The following is a 21503-nucleotide window of genomic DNA, read 5'->3' on the forward strand; positions in this document are numbered from 1 at the left end:
AAGCAACTCAACTTGACAAACAGCGCGCGCACACACACACACACACACACGTCTTACATAACACACTGGCTGGAAAGAGTTATTAATGCTGATTTATTAGAGCGAGGCAGGTGAGTTATGAAACCCTCGTGCTGGCTGTGTGTGTGGGTACGACAAATAAAGATGCATTGAGGGACAAACACAAGAAAGATTAAAGACAGTAAAAGAAAAAAGATGGCAGAGAGACAACCACAGAGTGACGAAGAGAGAACAGCAGAGGGGTGAGACGAGGTAGAACAGGCTGTTTGTAGGCCAGTGTGTCACTGCTGCTGCTACTGCAGAGGAGGAGGAACGAAGAGGAAGAGGAGAAGACTTACACACACACACACACACACACACTCGTCTGGATGTTGCCACCCATTAGCACTGTGCTGGTCATACTATAGCTTGTTACATAAAGCCTGGTTGGCAGCAGACAGAACACCCTGTACTTTCAGCCTCTGAACAACCGGTGAGAAAACTTAACTCCATAAAAACACTTCTTCACACATGTAGGTATGTCATCAAACATACTAATACACACACATCTGCATCATCAGAGTTACAGGTATAAATCGAATGCAAGCCTGAGATATCTGTAACTTCTGACGTGATGATGAATCAATTGTTTTAGGACAAGCACATGACCTTGCTTAGTGTCTTTGTGCTGGAATTACTGCATGGGTACTTTTATACTTAATGAACTGCTGTGCTTACTACTAAACTGAGCAGAGTCAGAGCACTGGAACCTCACACTGGTAATTGCTTAGCTTGGGAAAAAATATAACCTTCATTGTCATAAGTGTGTGCAACAGGAGTAGTGGACAACTGAGTCAAATATAATGCACAACAGCTAAAGTTGCAGCATGTAAAGTTTGACTTTTCTCGTGGCTCAGTTTGCACAATACTTGTAGATTTTGGTAGGATGCCCAGCAGCTCCCCTGCCCCCTGTGATTAACAGTAGCAACCTACTCTACATCAACCTGTAAGTACTGGACATGGATGCCTGAGGACAGTGCCATACCAATGTACAGATGATTATTCAAGTTTTCCTCAAAAAGAGCTTTCACGTTATAAAAAGCAGCTGGTTGAAATTATGCAATATTTGACCACTGGATGTGATCACTGCCCAAATGATATTCCTTCTCTAATCACAGGAGTGTTGTAACAGAAAGACAGAGGCAGCATGACTTTATTATTCTGCAGGATCAGGAAAGCAGTGTAGCACAGAGGAGAAAAAATAAAAAAATAAAACAGTTCCAAGCATGAAAGATGCACTTATGGGGAATCAATTTATTATCTAGGAGACTGAACAGTGTGAGGAAGGAGGGAGACAAAGAGAAGAAAAGGGAGCAAGGAGCAGAAGGGAGGCATTGTGCTGTGGTGAGATGAAAAAAATACCTCCAAAGAGAACTTGAAAGGAGGAAATTTACATTGACGTAGAAAAAAGAAAGTGGCTATAAGATCTGACAGCAGGAAGCGGAGCCTGGGATGACATTAGGGAGGTGGCAATAAGGGCCATGTGGCTGGCCCGGCAAAGCCTACGTCCTCAATGCTGTGGCATTTAAAAAAAAAAAAAGACAAGAGAGAGAAAAAAAAAACAACAACAGCTAAACTACATGTGCTCCGGGCTTTTGGCCCAGACCGCGGCGCTGGGCTGAACAGGACAGGTTGTTCCGGCACAATGTGCAGAGCAGAAAGTACAGTACAAACAGGGCAGCACACAGGGGGAATAATAAGCAAAGCAAGCTCTGTCACGTTGTCCCACTTTTCTTTTTTTACATAAAGCGCTTCTTCACTGATGGACAGGATGTCAAAAACACAGACATACACAACCACCAGTGTGTGAACAGTGTGTTCTGTGAACTTTACCGCTCATTGACATTCACATCGATGACGTCTAGTGTCTCTTTTTAAACACCAGCACCACTTTAATTTGAAAGTGTTCACATCAGTATTATTTAACACTGTAGGACAATGAAACACAACCAAGGAGGTTTACTCAGATGGAAAGACTGTGTGTGAGAGCTGGACACTTTCAGCAGACTCTGGGTTTATATTAACTTGTGCACTTATTTAAATGCTCCTAAAATGCTCATAATACATGCACTACACATTTGTTATGGACTTAGCGTTATACAGCTAAAAGCTTAAAATCCGCACTTTGTATATTTTTGCATTTCAATATGAAGAGACAGGAGGAAATATCACTGTAGCAAGGTACAGACTGCACTGCAAATTTAGATTGGGAGACAAAAACGAAAATAGGCACTAAACAGCTAACAGCACCTTCGAAATGTGAGCAATATCTCCAGTGTAAAATAACATTTACACGAGTTCAAAGTTTTGCCATGTTTATGTTGGCTCTGTTGAATTTGCATTAGTTCCTGGTAACACTGCCTTTGCTGAGTAAAATCACGGATATGATGGATTCATGCAGACAAGTGGCCCACTGCAGCAGTGCTCTGTCCCCGTCTGCCACCTCACGCGTTTACCCCCCTAACCCACTGGTCTGATGAACCATATGTTTTCCTGCCTCCACATGCTCACACTTCTAGCATGGCCCAATCCCACTACCAATCACGCAACGCCATTGGTTTAGGTAAATGTAGAAACAGCCAATGGTAGGGGGCCAGGAATGAGACGACTACAGGGGCGAGGGAGCCAGGCAGCCGGGCACGCGCTGGAGAGATTGATTAAAGTAATGAAGGGAGAATTGAGTAAAAAGCAAGAAATGGGGAGGAAGTGCCAAGAGGATGAGGGAGCAGGAATGAGTGAATGACAGAGAGGAAAATATGAGGTGACAGAAAAGCTCAGTTAGAAACAGAATGAAAAGAAGAGGTAGCCCTGATGTTTAAGCAGCTATGGATCCGGTGTTACACAACAAGGTTAAGTAACTTCACTACTGCTGCAAATTCTTCACACTTCTGAGGTGATATGAATTATCAAAGATCCTTTTTACTGCGACTGAGATTTGCTCATGTCCTCTCCTTGCATTTACCTCCTCTCTTGTGTTCATTCATCCTACTTTTCAAACAGGGTGCAGCTGGAGAGCATCTTACCATCAGTGGTAAGCAGTGCTAATTATCTCCTCACATGAACCCAGTCTCTGTGCAGCTTCTTCTCAAAGTATCGCTCCATCTCCAGCCTTTCCGCACCGCTCTCGTTTCTCCCCTTACCTGCTTCCAAACTTGCCCCAGCTCTCTAGATTCATCACAAACTTTCTGGAGACCAAAAGCTATGCCTGCCTCGGGAGTCAGGATGATACTTATGCCACCTACCTGTGAATGTCTCGGATTCATCCAGGAGCAGCATGGTTATCAAGTAAAGAAAAAGCTGCTTTCCTTCTTCCTCTTCTCTCTTATCCTCTGCTCTTTAACTCACTGTCAAACTCTGTACCCCCTCTCGACTTTTGGGGAAAAATGCAGTAAAAAAAAAAAGTCAAAAAGACGTGTATTTTTCCTCTTCTCTACCTTATTTTACACTCAGCTGGTCTTTAATCTGCCGCCTCAGTGATGGACTAACTCACTTGCCACTGGCTGATCGCACTGTGCAGCTCCTCTCTGGTCAATAACAATGTGAATGTGAGGGAGAGAGGCAGGCAGGAGGGCTGGCAGCTGAAAAACTTACATAACCCTCCATGCTGGAGCTGGGGCCTCGCTAAAGGGGTACTCCTACAGTACGGCCAATCCTCAGTAAAACCCGCCCACCACTTTCAAAAACAGAGTATGTACAGAAGCAGCAGCACATTCAAATGTTCTGTTGGTTCATAAGTTATCAGACGTCTCAATGACTGTCTTTTGTCGATCTAAGCAAACGGAAAGCTGCTTGACAAAAACAAAAAGGACACACAAACACATACAAGTATACAAACACTCACACTGCATTTGACAATATGAAATGGTGACTGGCCCGCAGTAAAGCCAAGCTGCTACACGTCCATGGATGTTACAAACACTTCAAGTGGTTTTAGGTAATTTTTAACGGAACAAGTAATTCTACCCACAAATCATTTCGTAGGTGAATCATCTATAACTTCTCTATTCAACGGAAGTTTAGTTTCAAGTGGTTTCCAATAAATGTTTTACTCTGACACATAAATATCTGCAAACGACAGAGTGGAGCCCCCCTGACCAAACAGCGGAGGGGACGAATGAGGCAGCAAGGAAATACCTCCAAACTAACTTTAAAAACTCACATGATCTATGATCCCCACAGGATTCCTATGTATAAAGTAAAAAAAAAAACCTTTGATATATACTAACTTAGAAACTAGTGGGGTTTTTTTTTTTGTTTTTCTTCTTCTACTTTTTACTGAACAAATGAGGACCTCTACAGCACTAATATCAAGATGTTCAGAAAATTAGATTCATCAGTAAAGTAATTGAACCTTCATTATCAAGATTTAGCACCAGACCTGTGTATATCGGCTTCTTTAAGCAGTTGTTACACATTATTATGTGTAACAACTGATTTGAATAACAGAAGCTTCTTATACAAAACAGAAATTTCTGGCTGAAAATATAAAAATCTACCTTCAGGTTTGAACCTTAAACCAGATAAAATCCACATTGAAGTCCTTGTGAAATGAGCCAAGGTAACCTTTAGTGAGCAAGGAATCCTGCATCTATTTCATAACATGTCTTATGAAACTTCTGATCTGCCCGAGAGACTCAGGCAAAGCCTTAGCATAGCAGCACATATAGGTCAGTGTGACAGAAGCCTCCTTTGCGGGCATATATACATACATACACAGAAAAAGACAGCAGCAGAAGAGTAAGCTGGACTAAATAGAGATTAAAAGAAACAGAAAGATGTGTGGGGATACAAACCTCTGTAAACCTGCCAGAAAAGCTGTAACTGAGCTAGTCAGTCAAAAAGAATTTCATCAAACACTCACCCATGTCATGTGGCTCAAAGTTTTTTTGGTCTCTGACTCTCCCTGCTGAGAGATCTATGGATCCTCCTCACACTTTCATTTTTAAAAAGTCAATCCAGCTGGTATGTGTGTTTATTTCCTCCACGCTGCTAACACACTTCCTCAGTGTCCTGCCTTAGCAGAGCATGTCAAAGTTTGTGTGTGTGTGTGTGTGTGTGTGTGTGTGCGTGTGTGTGTCAATAACTAGCTCTAGCCTCATCTTGCAGCTTTACCGGCGCTCCAGTGAGGACAGAAGGCCATTGGGACAATTACAAAACAAGGAGTTGCTGAAAGCTGCCTCAGCCTGCCGTGTGTAGGAAACTCCTCGCAACAATTTCACTGCTTTTCCGGTCTACCTCCACCTCCTCCCTCTCCTTCCTTCTCCCCTCCCCCAGTCATGTGACACAGGGGCAACTGTGGCGTCAGCAAACCACGCCCCCACCAGAGAGGCTGCCTTAGGTAACAGGGGTAATGGGGTTCAACCGGGAAAAGATGGACAGACAGAATGAATGGGAGTGCAGCCATGTTAAACGACCATCCTGATTGTTTAATGCAGCAATAATCTTGTTACTTTGTGATCATTTAGCTGGAATCTCGTGAAGAGCATGACTTCTTTGAGCATCTGACATTCAAAATTAAAAATACGTCAAAGCCTTCAAACATGAAATTGAAAGTATGGAGGAGAAAGAGAATTTACACCACTGGAACCAAAAACTCTGACCAAAATTAATTAGGCAACAACTGGTTGTACAACCATGTTGTTCAGACTTACAAATACCTGGGCGTGTACCCCATCAGTAAGTTGTGCCAGACATACACCACTGCCCTGATTCGGCTCGACCTGCTGAGGAGGCTTACAGCATTTGTTGTGCGCAGAACACTCCTTTAACTGTTTTATGACACTATGCAGCAGTCTGCTGTGGTGTGTCAGTGCAGCAGCAGGCAGGAGAAAATGAAGTGCGATTCCATGGAAGAGGTGGAGGACAGAGTGAAGGCTGGTGGCCCAACTGTAGGCCACTAAGGACAGCACCTCCAATCCCCTGTGGTGCATTGTGACTGTTCCTCCTGTGGCATGTGAAGGACAGCTTTATCTCTCTGCTGCTGTCAGACTCCACAATCTATATCACTGCTGCCAGCTAATTCCAATAAGCCAAATAACTACAGACGGATTCTCCTCATTACCACTTTAATGTCACCATCACCTGTATGGTTGTCCGTACATAAATATCGCATGCAATCTTTAATATCTAACTTATTTACACACATGCTTCATTTTCTAATTTTATTTACTGTATTTTATTGTCTTATTGCAGGTATTTTTTTAACTTCAGCTGAATGTCTGAATGAAAGTTGTGAAGATGTGTACTGTTGATATAATTTCAAATTAATCTTCAGTTTAAAAACATGTTTTCCCTCAGAAGGCATGGTACAACCTAAAAGGGTAAAGTGATTACGAACAAAGCACTAAGCAATTAGGCCTTTCAGGGATCCTGGGGGAAAGAGTCAATCAATGTGGTCAGAAGAAGGAGACAGGAAACTTCAGCTGGAGAAATAAGTAAAAAGAGGGAGAAAAGGATAGAAAAATGGCATAGATGAATAAAATAGTTTGCAACTAACTACTTTCTGCTCTGTGCAGAAGTCAGTGCAGAGCTGGAAGTTTTCTCTGGCTTCACAGGATGGTATCACACGTCGTAAACACCAATAAACACGTCATAAACACTACAATTGCTACAGACAGCAAATTTCAGCAACATGTAAGCGGATGATGAATGACAGGAGAAATTACGGGGAATCGTAAATGTATAAGGGAAAAGAAAGGAGGAAAATAGCTTTGAGATGTCTGGAGGCAGAGAAAATACAGAACAAAGGAGAGAAACAAAAGAGTTGGAGAAGAGAGGATCAATAAAACGTGAGAACAAGAATGGGAATAATGGAAAGGAAAATAAATTGGAAATTAAGGAAAGAAAAACATCTGAAATTAGTAAAAAACAGGAAAGAGACAAATCTGTGACAACAGAGAACAACTCTGTAAACCCCATGACCCTTTGAAACCCACGCTGGTGGGGTTGGACTATCCTTCACAGATCACTTTACACACACACACAGAGGGTGGAGGGGGACAGCCCAGTCTCACATGGCTACACACACACTAACCCACATTGCTAACGAGTCTGGGGGAGGGGCAGTGAGAAATTGTGAGGTGGGGGAGGAGAGAAGAGGAGGTGGTGACAGCATCAATGTAAGGCTGAAGACTGCCTGGCAACACACTCACACACACACACACACACACACACACACACACACTCTCATTCACCTTTGCCACACTACCACAGTTCTGGTTTCTACGCCTCCTGCGAGCAAGGGAAGCTCACATTTCACTGTTTACATAACCTAGCTTGACCAATGGGAGGGAGAGAGGGGGAGAAATGACATTTAGAGTCACAGAATTTGTTTTCTTTTAGTGCCCTGAAAGAAGAATTCACATTATTTGCTGGCACTATGGTAGAGAAACTGAACTTCCAAACACTGGAAACGGACGCAACTGCTGTAATCCCTCCTATTGTAAGACTGGAGTGGAAGTGAAGATTTTCAATTAAAAGGGCTCCAACTGGAAAAAATACACAACACGACTAACTTGAAAAAGTAGTCTTTCAATTATTATTACCTTTATTATTACCTTTATTATTATTATTATCATCTTTAAATTATTTTCTCAGCTGAAGGAATATGGATTTTGTCCTGCATCACACTACACAGGAAGGTTATTCCTTCAAAGAGATCTAAAGGTCTGTGTGAATTGTTAGAAAACAACAACAACAAAAAACCTGCTTCAGTTTTTACACGAGCACCTGGCTTCTGGTTTCAGACACAGAGTGACCCCATCCTTTAAAGGATAAGCCCGACAATTTTCTATGGTGCTCATGGTGATTGGTGATTACTTCTAAAAGAGCCAAACATCTGTGCCAATGAAGACATGAAAAACTTAACTACACTGGTCACCAAGGCTCCAGAAGAAGAAGCAAACATACAATGTGGGCTGAAACAAAAAACTGGGAGCACCCAAGGAGTACCATATTTATTTTCATATTTAGCTTAAGCTGTTTAACTGGTTTGACAATACAAACCACTAACTCAAAGCCACAGATGTGGCAAACAAGTACTTTTATTGCAATGAGGACACAAACACACACACTACTACTGCAAACATCTAAAACCCAGATAAGCCTATACAACTACTTAGAAAATCACTCAGTTTAGTAGCTGTCCTCTTTAGTGGGGGCTGCCATTTTAAAACTGTTTTCTGAGCACTTGAGAAATTCACATTGACCCTGGTAAAAAACAAACCAAAAAACCCCCAACAACAACAAACTGAGGGTCAAAGGTCATCTGCTGACAAGGATCAAAGGCTCCATAACACCTACTACATGGACCTTTGTGCTGAAAGTGTTACTCAACTCCGGTTTCGGAAGTCAAAAATGAACCTTGAACCACAGTATCAGTTACATGATGTGAATGTTTTTTTCCTTTAAAAAAAGTGCAGAATCCACATCTGCAAAGCAACTGGTGTCGGGGGAAATATATTTGCAGCTTTGCCTAACCATATTACAGAAAGGGGGGTTGATTTACTCAGAAAATTTTGAAATACTTGAGTATTTCCATTTATTGATACATGTATGTACACTATTGCCACTGACAGACTTACAAACATCACTTTGAATCCTCACATTGATCCTACAAATCTCTAATAAGAAAACAGCTGTGAATGTTAGAAAAACTTTATAATTGATCTTTAAGAAGACATTTGTTTTTTGGAAAGAACTGTCGTTGTGATGGAGCTGCATACATCTGGATCTTGACTCAAAGAAACATTAGCAAAATAATGGAAAAAAAAAAAGATACCATTTCACGAAACAAAACTTAAATAAGTTTGGAAAGCCTCAAAAATATTGGATTTGATAAAGACATAATGAGGGGCTTCATCAAATTAAGAAGTAAAAGTTAAATTTCAAACTAGGAGGGAGCATGGTTCCTATATCTATTCCTGGGTGATTATAAAGTGTTTGTTTCTTTAAACTAAATTTCTTCGATTGAAGCGGTTAACTAGGAAAATGCTCAAATATATTCACCGGCCATTTTCTTTAGTGTGGTAAACCCTTTAAACTGCTTCTTAATGAAAAGGTGTAATGCGTCACTTAAATGGTAGCAGCTCAATGCTTTTAGGTATGTAGACACGGTCAAGGTCATATGCTGACGATTTGCATCATTGACGTCAATATGGACCATCCTCTAAAAAATGTTTCCACCACCTTGTGGAACATATGTCACAAAGAAATAAAGTACTTCTGAATGCAAATCAGGGCACAACCCAGTAATAGCAAAGTGTACATAATAAAGTGGCTGATGATTGAACAAATAAAACCCTTTTCAGTGACATCAGTATGACACAGTGGAAGCAGTGACTTCAGATTAAACCGGCTCCACAGCTAACGCATGACTCACAAAGATCACCAGTTGTATTGCTGGTGAGTTACAGTAACACAATCAGTTTGACATGGAGCCAGAATGTTACCTGGTCTGAAGTCTGCTCAAACACAAAACTTCATCTGTTCCTCTCACAAACACACACACACACACCGAGCTCTGGCAGTCCGGTGTATCAGTATGTAGAGCAGCTGGTGTTACTGTATCACCCTCCTACACTTAACCAGTTCTCTCTCTCTCTCTCTCTCTCTCTCTCTCTCTCTCTCTCTCTCTCTCTCAAAAACACAAACACACACAGTTATGAAATGCGTTTTGACTGTTTTTGTCCTTTAATAAACTTAACAGTTACTTAACAGAGACCGTCTATTCACTGTTACAAAATCTATTTTTAAACATATAAATATTTTTTATCTAAAGACATGCTCATTTATAGACCCATTACTCACTTTGCAGCATTAGGAGTTAAATTGAAACAGCTCAGAGCTGAATTAGAGTTCATTATCAATTTAAATATCAACATTATTATAATTTGGAGTTTTCCCATAACAGATAATTTTAATTCAATAAATTTTAAAAAATCATTTATCGCTCTGGTTTAGTCTCCAACTCCTGAGAAAAAACACTTTGGCTGCTGAATGCTCCACTACGCTCCCCAGCTAACTCTGCGTGTCTGTGGCTTGCTGCTGAGCACGGAGAACACAGCGGGTTTATTTGAGCTTGTTTGCCCTAAACAGCAGCTCCCTGCTGCTGCTGCTGCTGCTGCTGCTGCATGAAACAAGGTTGATGAGGGCAATGATGAGAGCTGTTATCTTTGAATGTAACAAAATGCACTGAGAGACCATACTGTTCCTACTCTGTTCTTAAGCAGTTTGTTCCCATTTGCTCATTTCTATTTGGATGTTGGAAGTGAAAAATAAAACGTTTACAATCTGCCGTTCAGACATAACTATCTTCAGTTACACCGGCCGGATTCTGACAAAAGTTTGCAAGGTGGTGCATCTCCTCGACAATTGAACCACCAGGTGTCTGTAACAATCGTGGGAGGAAACATGTTTTCTTGTTTTTCTTTCACAGTGGGCCCACGCCTACACACAGGCAGGGGAGCAACAGGCTAATTAACAGACTGTTACTCAGATGCTCTCCAGAGTCAGGTTGTTTGTGCGCGCGTGTGTGCGCGTGCCTGCGTCTGTCTTATGAAAGACGTGACTAAACCTCATGACAATCTCATCTAAGCTGCAAAGTGCCAATAACATGCAGCACATACCTCTCAGTCTGTCCACTCACATGATTCACACACCCCCATGCCTGCACCACCTACCCTGAGGTATACAATGACAAGGTGGACGCACACACATACACACCCGACCCAGAACAGCTGTCCCAGTAGTGCCGTTGCTGAAGAGGATGATTTTATTTTAGGAGTCTCACCTTCCCGAGTCCATTTCTCAATGTCACTTTTTGATAAATGAGCTTGCTTTTTACACACACACACACACACACACACACACACACACACACACACCCTACCTGTACTTTTCTGGATCTCTGAGTTTCCCATTGAAAGTTCTTTCCCACCATTTACTGTAAGGCTATTATTCCTACTGCTAAATTGTCAAATTCAAGGGGGTCGTCGCCACAGTGGAAGATATTCTACACGTTGCTTTGACGTAAGTTTTTACTTAAACAAAAACATAGGGTTTCTGAATCCAAACCCTATGCTCTACTACTGAGGCACTAGGCGGAGGTATTACTCCTACTGCATTTTTGCTAAAGAAAAAATTTCAAAGCATGTCATTGATTAGAAGTAATTTTTGGATAGATTCCATGGGTCCTACTTTAAAGCTGTGGGTTCATCACAGACTGCAGTAAATGCAGTTTCACATATCAGTAGTAACTCAGAAAAGTGAGAGTCAAGCCATTGTTCTAGAAAGACCTTGAGCTATATCAGGTTGGATTGGAAGTGTATGAACTGCCATCTTCATTAGAATAGTTGTAGAGAGACCTACAAATATTCTACAGCAGGGGTAGGGAACATTAGGTCTTTAAGCTTTGGCTAGGTCGGTCATGGACACTCAGAGACTAAAACCCCTCCAGCTTTGTCTTGCCTGTGTTATTCAGGTCATTGTCATGCAGTCTAAAGCAGGTTTTCTGCAAGGACCTCTCAGTATATATTCTTCCAAGAGGGCTGTCATGTGTCTTTCTAATCAACGTTTGAGGACGAGGATTCTGTGAACCTGGGAGCAGTCAAAGATTTAGGAATAGTTTTATACGTAGGTCTAACCTGTGCCTCACCATAATTTCACTGCTGTTTTGCATGATCCCGTCCGTCATGGGATGAGTAAAAGGGATTAAAGGGCAACACACGGAATATGCTTACAATGAATTTAAATTAGTTAATAAGGCTTTAAATTACTTTGATAGGGACAAACTATCACTGTGATGGCAACCTTCAGATACTGTCAGACCAGCGGGAGGGAGGAGCGTTCCATCGTGTTCGATAAAGACACATTTTGCCACATGCAGCTTCCATGCGAGGAACCCTGGCATACTGGATGTACCTGACCTAACACGGGTCTGAATACTTGTAGTTTTTGATTTTCAATGAAAACATGTTTTACCTGGTCATTATGGATGACTGGGACTGAGAAAATGACAGTGACAGTGTCTACATCAGATATTTACTCTATTCACTTTTTACCAATTATTCTATTCTCTCATATTTTTACTGCATACTATGTTTGTTTTGATCGGTACTATACAAAAGTCACTATAATCATTTCTAATATTAAAACATAGCACAATTCAACAATGAATTGAAGCTTTTCAGGCCCAAGAAAGTAAAAAAGTGTTAAATGTGTTGCACTATGTAGGTTGACAAGTTTGTGATTACTATTATATATGGTGTGAAACATGAAAAAACTATGAAAAAAGCAAAAATGTCACTCTATTCTGTTCAGCAGTTTTTCTCACTCTCTCTTTAGTTATGGAAAAGTCCATCTCCAATTGACCTTATGTCTTTAATGAAGCTATAGATTTGCACTGAATCATGCTATTTGTACAATTTTCCCCTGTGACATAAAATGCATTCCCTGCAATGCCATAAAAACAACCTTAAAACAGAAATTATACGTGCTTGGAAACAAGTAGGTAATGACTTTTCAGAAAACAAGTTGTCTAAAAATACCTGCAAATAGCAACAGAAGGTGTTGTATATATGTGCTATGTATATGAGGGTTGAACGTGCCAGTGATCACCATGACAACCCCAAACCTCTCCAGAGAGAAAACCTCGTGCTTTTTAGAAACCAACCAAACTATCGCTACCAAAAAAAGTGGAAAGACCAAAAATATAAAAGGCCTCATCTCTTACTCAGTTCTGATTGTCCAACAGGAATAAAGCACCAGAATGTTGATTGTAGGATGACAAATGCACGTGAAACACAAACAGAATTCTAATAACAAAACTGCGACTATACTTCAGTTTATCTGCACATTTATACATCCTCTGTTAGGATTATTTAAGGTATTTGCTGATGAAAAATTCATTCTGCTGTTAAAAGTGAATAACATAAAAATAATATTGTTTAAAAAAAACATGGAAACAAACTAAGAACTAAAATAAATAATAAAAGAGTAAACATGAAAAATTATTAAAAATGTAAGAAGAGGAAGAAAACAATGAATGGCGAGAGATGAAGAGTGAGGAGGAGGAAAAAGTCTCAAATGAAAAAGATTGAGGGATAATTGAGGACATGTGCTCTGAGGAAGAAATGGGAGAATAGAAACTGAAGGAGAAAAAGAAAAGGGGGATGTCAAACCTGGAGGAGGACTGTCACAACTTAGAGGGGGGCGGTGTGCTGGCTATGGTTGTCATGACAACCATAGGACAGACGCAGGAAACCGCAGGGGGGTGATGATGTCACTAGAGCAAAATAGACTTGCAACATGAAGATGGTAAACATCACAACGTTCACTTCACAACTCAAGAGTGTCTTGCCACAAAATCCCCTACAAGTAGATTAGTTAGTTAGATTAGTAGCTAGTGGCTCCAAAACAACCACAAGATTACAGGTTTTTAAAGTCTCACTGAATTATACAAACAAGTCAGTCGATTTATCACACACCAGCTTGGGGGGGACAACAAACAGCTTCAGTTCAGCAATAGCCCTTTGGTTCCCAGGTCCTTTTAACTTTCGCCAATAGCGACCGTCGATCAACCTATTAATATTATAATTATATATATTATTATATATTATAATATTAACTTCAATGCAGCAGGGCCCTTAACAGAATCTGAATTCACCTCCACTTAACCTTTGCTCTACAAATTTACAATGCAACTGCCAGTAACTGCAGGGCAATGCTTCCCATGCTGGACAATGGCGTTTTACTGAAAGACTGTATAGCAGGGGAAAGGCCGATAATGTGTATGCAGAGCAGTTTAAAACAATCTGTAAAGATTAAATTACGCAAACAAATTGAATAAATACCATTTATGGCAACATGCGCAACACAGCTTGGAAAATAGAATAAACAGAAAACTTGGCCTACTATCATAAAAATAAACATGCAGTTTTGCATGTTTTAGTTTTACGTATGTCACTAAGTGGTGTTGGTGAAATTTACTCCATGTTGATTCTTATTCACTGGTGCACTGGAGTCTTAGAATTTGACTGTAAACATTACAGTTGCTGGTAAGTGGATTGTGATCAATTCATTTTAACTTTATTTATATAGTGCCAATTCACAACATGGTCATTTCAAGGCACTTTACATAATAAAGTTAAGACTATACAGATATGAAGAGGAAAGCCAACAAATCCCCCTGAACAAGCTCAGGCAAGTAAAAGTGTTATATTTTGGCATATAAATATGAAAAGATAAAGACAAAAGAAAATGAAGCCAAGGAAAGAAACACACAGATACAATGTGCGTGTGTGTGTGTGTGTACACGCCGGGTGGGTGGGTATTCGGCTTTTATAATGTGCTTGTGTAACCTATAAGTATGGCAGAGTGATAGCCCAAAAACAAACTGGGACAGGGTGAACCACACATTGGTAATCCCCACATTTACATAAGGCATCAAGTCTTAACCCTCAAACAGTTTGGACAAAATATTTTCATTTTAAAGCTTAAATTTCAGATATTTGTTGCATACAAATACATGCAAAAAAGAAAAAAGCTGACAAACTACAAGACGACCCCTCTAGGTAAATCTCTCACTCTTTGTGTCTCAATAAACTGATACTGATGTTTATTCAATGGCAAATCAACTGAAAAAAAAAAAACACTCAAGAACTACAGTGCATTTAATCTATAATATATTTACATATTGATAATCTTCTTACTGACGGCACAGATCCATTTTCTCCAGCTCATGCCAAAAACTGCAAATACATAAAAATGCAGGCTCTTCTCTGTGTAATGAGGTCAAAATTGTCCAAAGACTGACGGCATTTAAGTTATCCAACCCTAGTTTATATCTTCTCCTCCACACACACACACACACACACACACACACACACACACACACACACACACACACACACACACACACACGACTTAGCATCTAATAGCACTAATAGATGATTCACCAGGTTATGTAACATATACTGGCAACAGAAGACATGAGGAGAGGAGGAGAAGAGAAAGTTTAGAGGAGTTTGTTTCCTGAGGGAGGACACAAGGTCAAATGCAGCGGTGGAGAGCCAGTCTAGTCACAGATGTGGACAGCATCGCAGCTGCTTCAGTTTCATCTGATATCAACAAATTTAAAAAAACAAAAAAACTTCCAATGTAATTTTATGTCCAGTCTATGTGAACATTGAGAAATTAGAAGCTCTAGATTATGCTGCAAGTAAGAAATAAGCAACGAAAAAAGGCAATTGTAAGTCAGTGAAACCATCCTGACCTAATCCTGGGTTGATTATTTGCAAATGGATGTCAGCACCAATTGCATTACCCATAAACCTTAGTTTTCTAGGTTCTTTATGTTTCTTAGAATCTTTTTGCTTTGAAATATATTCATTTTAGTATATTAAATACAACACCGGATCATAAGGTGTTGGATCAGCCCCGAGTTCATTCTGCAGCACGATAACAATCCCACACTCAAGAAGAAGAATTCTGAGCAACAAGAGGGTGAAGCCCTGACCTCCACATCATGGAGTAAGTCTGGGAAAACATTAGGAAGAGAAGAAAGAACAAATCTGAGCGCAATGTGGGATGTAGTCCTAATTACTGCATTTCAACTCACCAGGTATTCCCTCATCTTCATCATCTCCATCGTTGTCTTCATCTTCATCAGTGATGTAACAGATTGCGTCCTCCGTTTTCCTCCTATTCAGAAGCTCCTCCTCTTCATCAGACATCCTGACCTGCAGGCTGCTGCTATCTGAGCATGGCCGCACTGCACACACCTGAAGCACCAGCACAGATAGGTATGAATAAAGGAATGAACAAGCAAAGACAAAATACTTTTTCATGTGCAGCAAATCACTTTCTGTTTCTCTGCCATCTGTCTCTTAGCTCAAACTGTTTAAGGCTTTTCTTACAAGACAACAACAGGAAGAAGGAAACTCCATGAGAGGGGGAAAATTTGTTTTATCCTCACTACAAAGCCTTCCACATGGTGCCAAAATACTGGGTGACTAAAACTGACAAATCCTGTACTTCATACACAAAGCACATTCACAGGAATTTGTATATTGGCTTGTTTCAGTGCAGATAAGATACAGCATGCGTATTAACATATAATCGGCGGAGGCAGAAAGCTGTGAAAGGTGTGACACGACAATATAACAACCCCTGGGTAAAAAGTGAAATCTAATCCAACTTTCTGGTATTATACAGTGCGGGAAAGAAATTGTGAACCCCTGATTTTTTTACTCTTTTTGTGCTCATCTAGTACTACGTAGTTCAAATAAATTAACATAAAACAAAGGCAACATAAGTAAACACAGAATACGTGTTTTAAATGAAGACGAAATGTGATCTAATAGTAACTAGGCCTGTGGGAAAAAGGATTGACACCCTTGTTATTACTTGAAAAAAGAAACTACCAAACTAAAATACATTACAAAGATATTTTTAATACTCTAGACTCATCTAAATTGTGCCACAACACATCTAGAAGAATCTCAAATGTATATTCTGTGGGATGAAGAGTCAAAATTTGGACTGTTTGGACAGGGGGTCTCACACGCATGCACACACCCCTAAAAGAAGAATACCATGCCATCTGTGGAGCATGCTGGTGAGAGTGTAATGATGTGGGGATGCTCGGCTACATGCCATAATTGAGTGAAACATGAATTCTGCTCTCTGCCAGAGAATCTGTAAGGTGAACTGCAGCTCATCAATAAGTATAAAATAAGTATAAAATAACTGTGTGTTTCATGTTAAATTTAGTTTGAACATCAGAGGCAGTTTAGTATGAGACACACACAGAAAGAGGAATAAATGAAACATTTCTAACAGCACTATATCAAATTCAATTTTACATTTTTGAAATACAGAACATTGACCTTAGGTTTGTTTTTTTTTTTGTTTTTGTTTTTTTAACTGTACCTGCATCTAACATAACAATGAGCTGTGGACCAAAAGGGGAAACGGGAATTCTGAAGGCAATTTTCGGCTAATTTCAATTCGCAAAGTTTATTTCCTTCCAAAGAAAGGAAATGCATCATTTGAACTTACTGAAAGACAGGATGGGAGCATTTTAAGAAGAGACAGACAAAGATCATGACCGGCAGATGAAAGACAGAGCTGCAGAGAAGACGGACAGAAGTGAAATGTACTAAAGACAGACACAAAACGAGAGAGATGAGCTGCTCTCAGGAGTTTCTAGGGGGCTTTTAAAGCTCCATCGCTCAGCAGCAGGAAAATTACGCTGACATTACTCATGGGTTTGTCTCTGGGCCAGAGTGAAACGATCTTACATGGAAACCACTGACTACCACCGTGCCCTTCATTAGCAGCTGTGGTTTGGTAGAAGCAATGTTTTGTGGGGTTCAGCACTATTTTTTATTTATTTATTTTTGACAAAACAAAAATAAAGTCCAAATAATTATTCACATTTAAAACCAGTCGCAAAAAACACATACATGACCACATCGCTACAGATGTTCTGGGACAAATAAAAGAATCATATGAATTTACCAAGGTCTGTGTGTTATAGTGAAATACTTCTTGGCCTGCGTCACCACAATAAACAAGAATTATAACAAGACTCCCACTCAGAAGAGTCCAGACGCACAGTAGTATTAAAGCAATGTTTACTTCTGACTGCCTGCCAGCTCACCTTGCATAACATTACACAGCCGATTACACAACAGGTAGCTATGGCCAAAGTGACTTATTGGTTGGAGAGGGCAGTTTCATAAGCCCCATAAAACCAAGCTAGACTTCATGAACTGGTTTCTGGCCTAAAATCACTAATCAAGGACCTGGTGACCTCCGATATTCTCTGACCTTCTGGTCTCCCAAACTAAAGAATTATGTAACTACTGGATCCATTTCTAATATTTTCAATTTACTGTAAATATCTCATATGGGAAGCTTGTGTTTTCAAATATGACGTGTAAAAATGATAAACTTGCAGAAGTCTGGATTGTAGCGAGATGGAGAAGAACTCATCTCCATGTTGTCATTGCATCTCATTTAATCTCAATCATGCTCAAGGGAGTGAAATGAAACGGCTTCTCATTTTCTTGTGAAACCTCCTCAAATCAACCTCAAGGACCACCTGGAGAGACCCCTGACCAGAAAGTGGCAATCACTGCTGCAGCACAGATTCTCATCAAGACAGAGTTGTTGTTTCCTGCCACATTAGAGGAACTACCGCTTTATGGTTGGAAAAGCAACAATATTTCATGTTGGTTGAAGACAGGAACTTGACCTTTGGTTTCAGTTGCTTTGTATGAGCCAAACATCCACCTAAATCTTCTTTTTTTGTGGTAATAGAACCATAACACACCGTTCCCCCACTTCTAAACATAAACATTTGTTTTCCACTCAATAATCAATTATGCTGTTTCCTTGTCCCCACAAAAGTCGGCTAAGCAGATGGCATTTAAAGAGAAAAATCCCAAACAAGCACTGCACTGGTGCAAAAGTAGAGTTTGAGCACAGGACCACTTCTTTCTAAAACTAAACCTCTGCACCTAAAAGAAAAACAGACCTGAAAAAGAAACTGGTCAACTTCAAGGACGCTGATGATTCAGTCTTGCTAAAAAACACACAGCTTGCTATTGTCCGACATAAGTTGAAAGCCACATTCAGTCAAACCCCACTTGAATCACTGCCATCGGGCTTTATGTAAGTTTATATAGCGGAGGAAAGCTGGCCAAGCCTCCAGGCTGTAAAATAGCAGTCACAAAATGTACAGTCTGTTTTTGCTACACTGAGCAGCTCCATGTTGGTCCAGTATATGAATACATTTTTCAATTCAATTCAGACTGAATTTACAAAGAAATATCATCTTAAGGCACTTCAAAATAAATTAGTTTAAATTTCTACCAGCAAGTGGAAATGACACAAATACCTGTACAATATAATGCAATGCAATAATCCTGCAATAAAAGTTTTTTTCCCCACTTCTCTCAAAGCTTGGCATTTAACAACTTAGATTTTTGCTTGCCTTGTACCTCACTTGTAAGTCGCTTTGGATAAAAGCGTCTGCTAGATGACTAAATGTAAATGTAAATTTCCCCTCTTATTTCCTTCCTTATTACAATATTTTAGCAAAGAAGTTCCTCCAGATGACATCACCTGGAAGAGTTTTCCCATCATTAGGAGTTCAGACGATGTCATCTGGAGGAGTTTTGGAAAAGCAGGTTGACCATGATTACAAACTTCATAATATGAGCAACGAGGCAACATGTTCTGAACTGAAATTCCTCTGGACTGTAATGTCTATTTTAAAATAACTCATGTTAGTTTTTATTAAATGTTAAATATGTTTGGCAAATAAAAGTGAGCGTATAAAAAGAAATTCACGTTTCTCAATTTTAACATCTTATGTTGTGTACTATTTACACTGAAAGACCTTCAGGCTCTGCTTTCTCTTTTGTTTAAATTTCACACAATATCCCAACTTTTCTGGAAACTGAGTTTATATTAATGTTTGCATTTTTAAGCAAGTTACTTGATTTATTTGCCACAGTTTTCATTGCTTTTGGTGAAGTGTTCTTGAATTTAGACACTAGTGAGCAGCTGGTAAGAGGAAAAGGCACCATCTCAGTCAAGGCCAAGTCCAACCTGTCGGGGACATAAGGTTACGGACATCCCCTTTTGTTTTTATATTTATGGTTATATTTTTTTGCACATTTGTTATTTTGTTTTCCATATTTGTTTGCATATTTTGTTTTGCATATTTGTTTTAACATTCAATTGTTACTTTTATATTCAATGGCTAAGAAGGAATACTCTTTTTTTCATTGTGGATTTTGGATCACAAATGTAAGTCTTCAGACTCAGTACATTTAGTCTTGAAGCAGCTGCTGACGGTTAAAAGGTGACAGATCTAGAAGAGATTTTATTCTGAGAGAAAACACAATTTACAGTTTTCATCAGATCCAGATTTTACTTTGAATCATTTGTTTAGTTTCAGCAATAACAATGTCCAGAATGTTAGAGATAAGTGATAATAAAAGGCAACAGATGTTTATTCAGGAAGCCTAGACAAGTCTACACTAAGCGCATAGCACAATACTATTCAGATTTTCTGCCACCACCTGATCAAACTTTAAAAAGGCCTAAGCCAACTGTAAAGGATGCAAGTACCAAATAATTTATAAAGCAGGAGCCCAAATAATTCACAGTAGGTTAAAAAACACGCAGGTCAAAACACAGTATATTTTTGAATATATTTTATCACTTTGAACTTCCTCAGTTCACTGAAAACACACATTTCCTCTTCACTTTTTAGTCATTTAACTCATGGCATTTCAGAAACACAGTCTAATGGATACTTTTATTTTTAAAGTGATGATGTATCACCTAGATAACTGTCATGGCATTTCTTTTTATGATCAGTAACATCCAGAGAAGAGTTTAATATGCTTAGAAAATCATTGGAGTTTGAGCACCAACTGTAAACATTCAAATTCTCTTGGAAATTGTTGAAAAGGAGAGAAGAAATCTTAATAAAAAATAAGTATGCATTCATGTTTTACCCCCTCACACACATAAGCTCAGACAGCAAACCAAAGAGGTGTTGCAAGTTCCTCTGAGTCAATATTTCATTGTTGAGTAGTGAATTAATTTTGAGTGGAAACAGGATACTGATGATGGTAACAAATAAAGAGCACAGAGGAGTAATAAAACTAAAATAGGGAGGCATGAAATGGGAAGGTGGTCCAATAAAGGAGGATATGTTAGAGAGGGGAGGGGCAGGAGAGACTGGGGGAACAGTCTGGTCTGTCTGGTGTCCTAAAAACACCCCCATGACCAGAAGGGAGAGGGGGTGAGATAACCTATTTTTTTGCTGAAGAAATAGGACAACATGAGATGACTATATGTGGACATGTGGATCCTCCTCCAAACTCAGTAATAAACCACTGCAAAACTAGTTGCTGTGAAAAGATGATTACTTCTTTAGTTTTTTTAATGGTTAATTCCTTTAACAGATTTTTGTCAATACAAACTCAAGATAAAACATTACTTAATAAATGTAAATACTGTTTTCCAAAAAAGTAACAAAAGGTTACATATTTTAGCTTAAACCATTTCTATAATAATAAAGTACGCAAGCTTAAAATAACATTCACTTCAATGTTGTTTTGTCCGACTAACTGTAAAAAAATGGGATAAAAAAGAATATTTGAAATATAAAGAGAAGAGAAGCAAATAAGTATAAAAAACCTGAGAACATTTTCCATTTTTACTTATTTATCTAACTGTAATACCTCTTCTATTTAAGCTTTAATCTTATTCTTGCTTTAAATCAAACCAGATAATACTGAAATGGTGATACCAGCAGAACCACACCAGTTGCTTTAGTAAACATGTGAGTGGATAAGTCTTTAAATAGAATGCTTAATAAACAGTTGTCTTGGCTACATCTAGGGTGGAAGAAAGTTGTT

At 39.4% G+C, this 21503-nt stretch overlaps 1 protein-coding gene across 3 annotated transcripts in view; it reads right to left on the bottom strand.

Moving 5' to 3' along the window:
• LOC137138980 (helicase ARIP4-like) overlaps positions 1 to 21503 on the bottom strand; it is a 59997-nt gene that overhangs the window by 27090 nt on the left and 11404 nt on the right. Inside the window, exon 2 of one of the 3 annotated variants that reach the window (XM_067525575.1) lies at positions 15674 to 15836. In XM_067525575.1, coding sequence (XP_067381676.1) covers positions 15674 to 15788 — 115 coding nt within the window. In that variant the 5' untranslated portion in view covers positions 15789 to 15836. Of the gene's footprint in view, positions 1 to 3299; positions 3610 to 4918; positions 4944 to 15673; positions 15837 to 21503 lie in introns of those variants that run through there. The other 2 variants (XM_067525577.1, XM_067525576.1) reach the window with 2 other exon arrangements.

This window comes from Channa argus, chromosome 13 (genome assembly GCF_033026475.1).
Source record: "Channa argus isolate prfri chromosome 13, Channa argus male v1.0, whole genome shotgun sequence".
Classification (NCBI taxonomy): domain Eukaryota; kingdom Metazoa; phylum Chordata; class Actinopteri; order Anabantiformes; family Channidae; genus Channa; species Channa argus.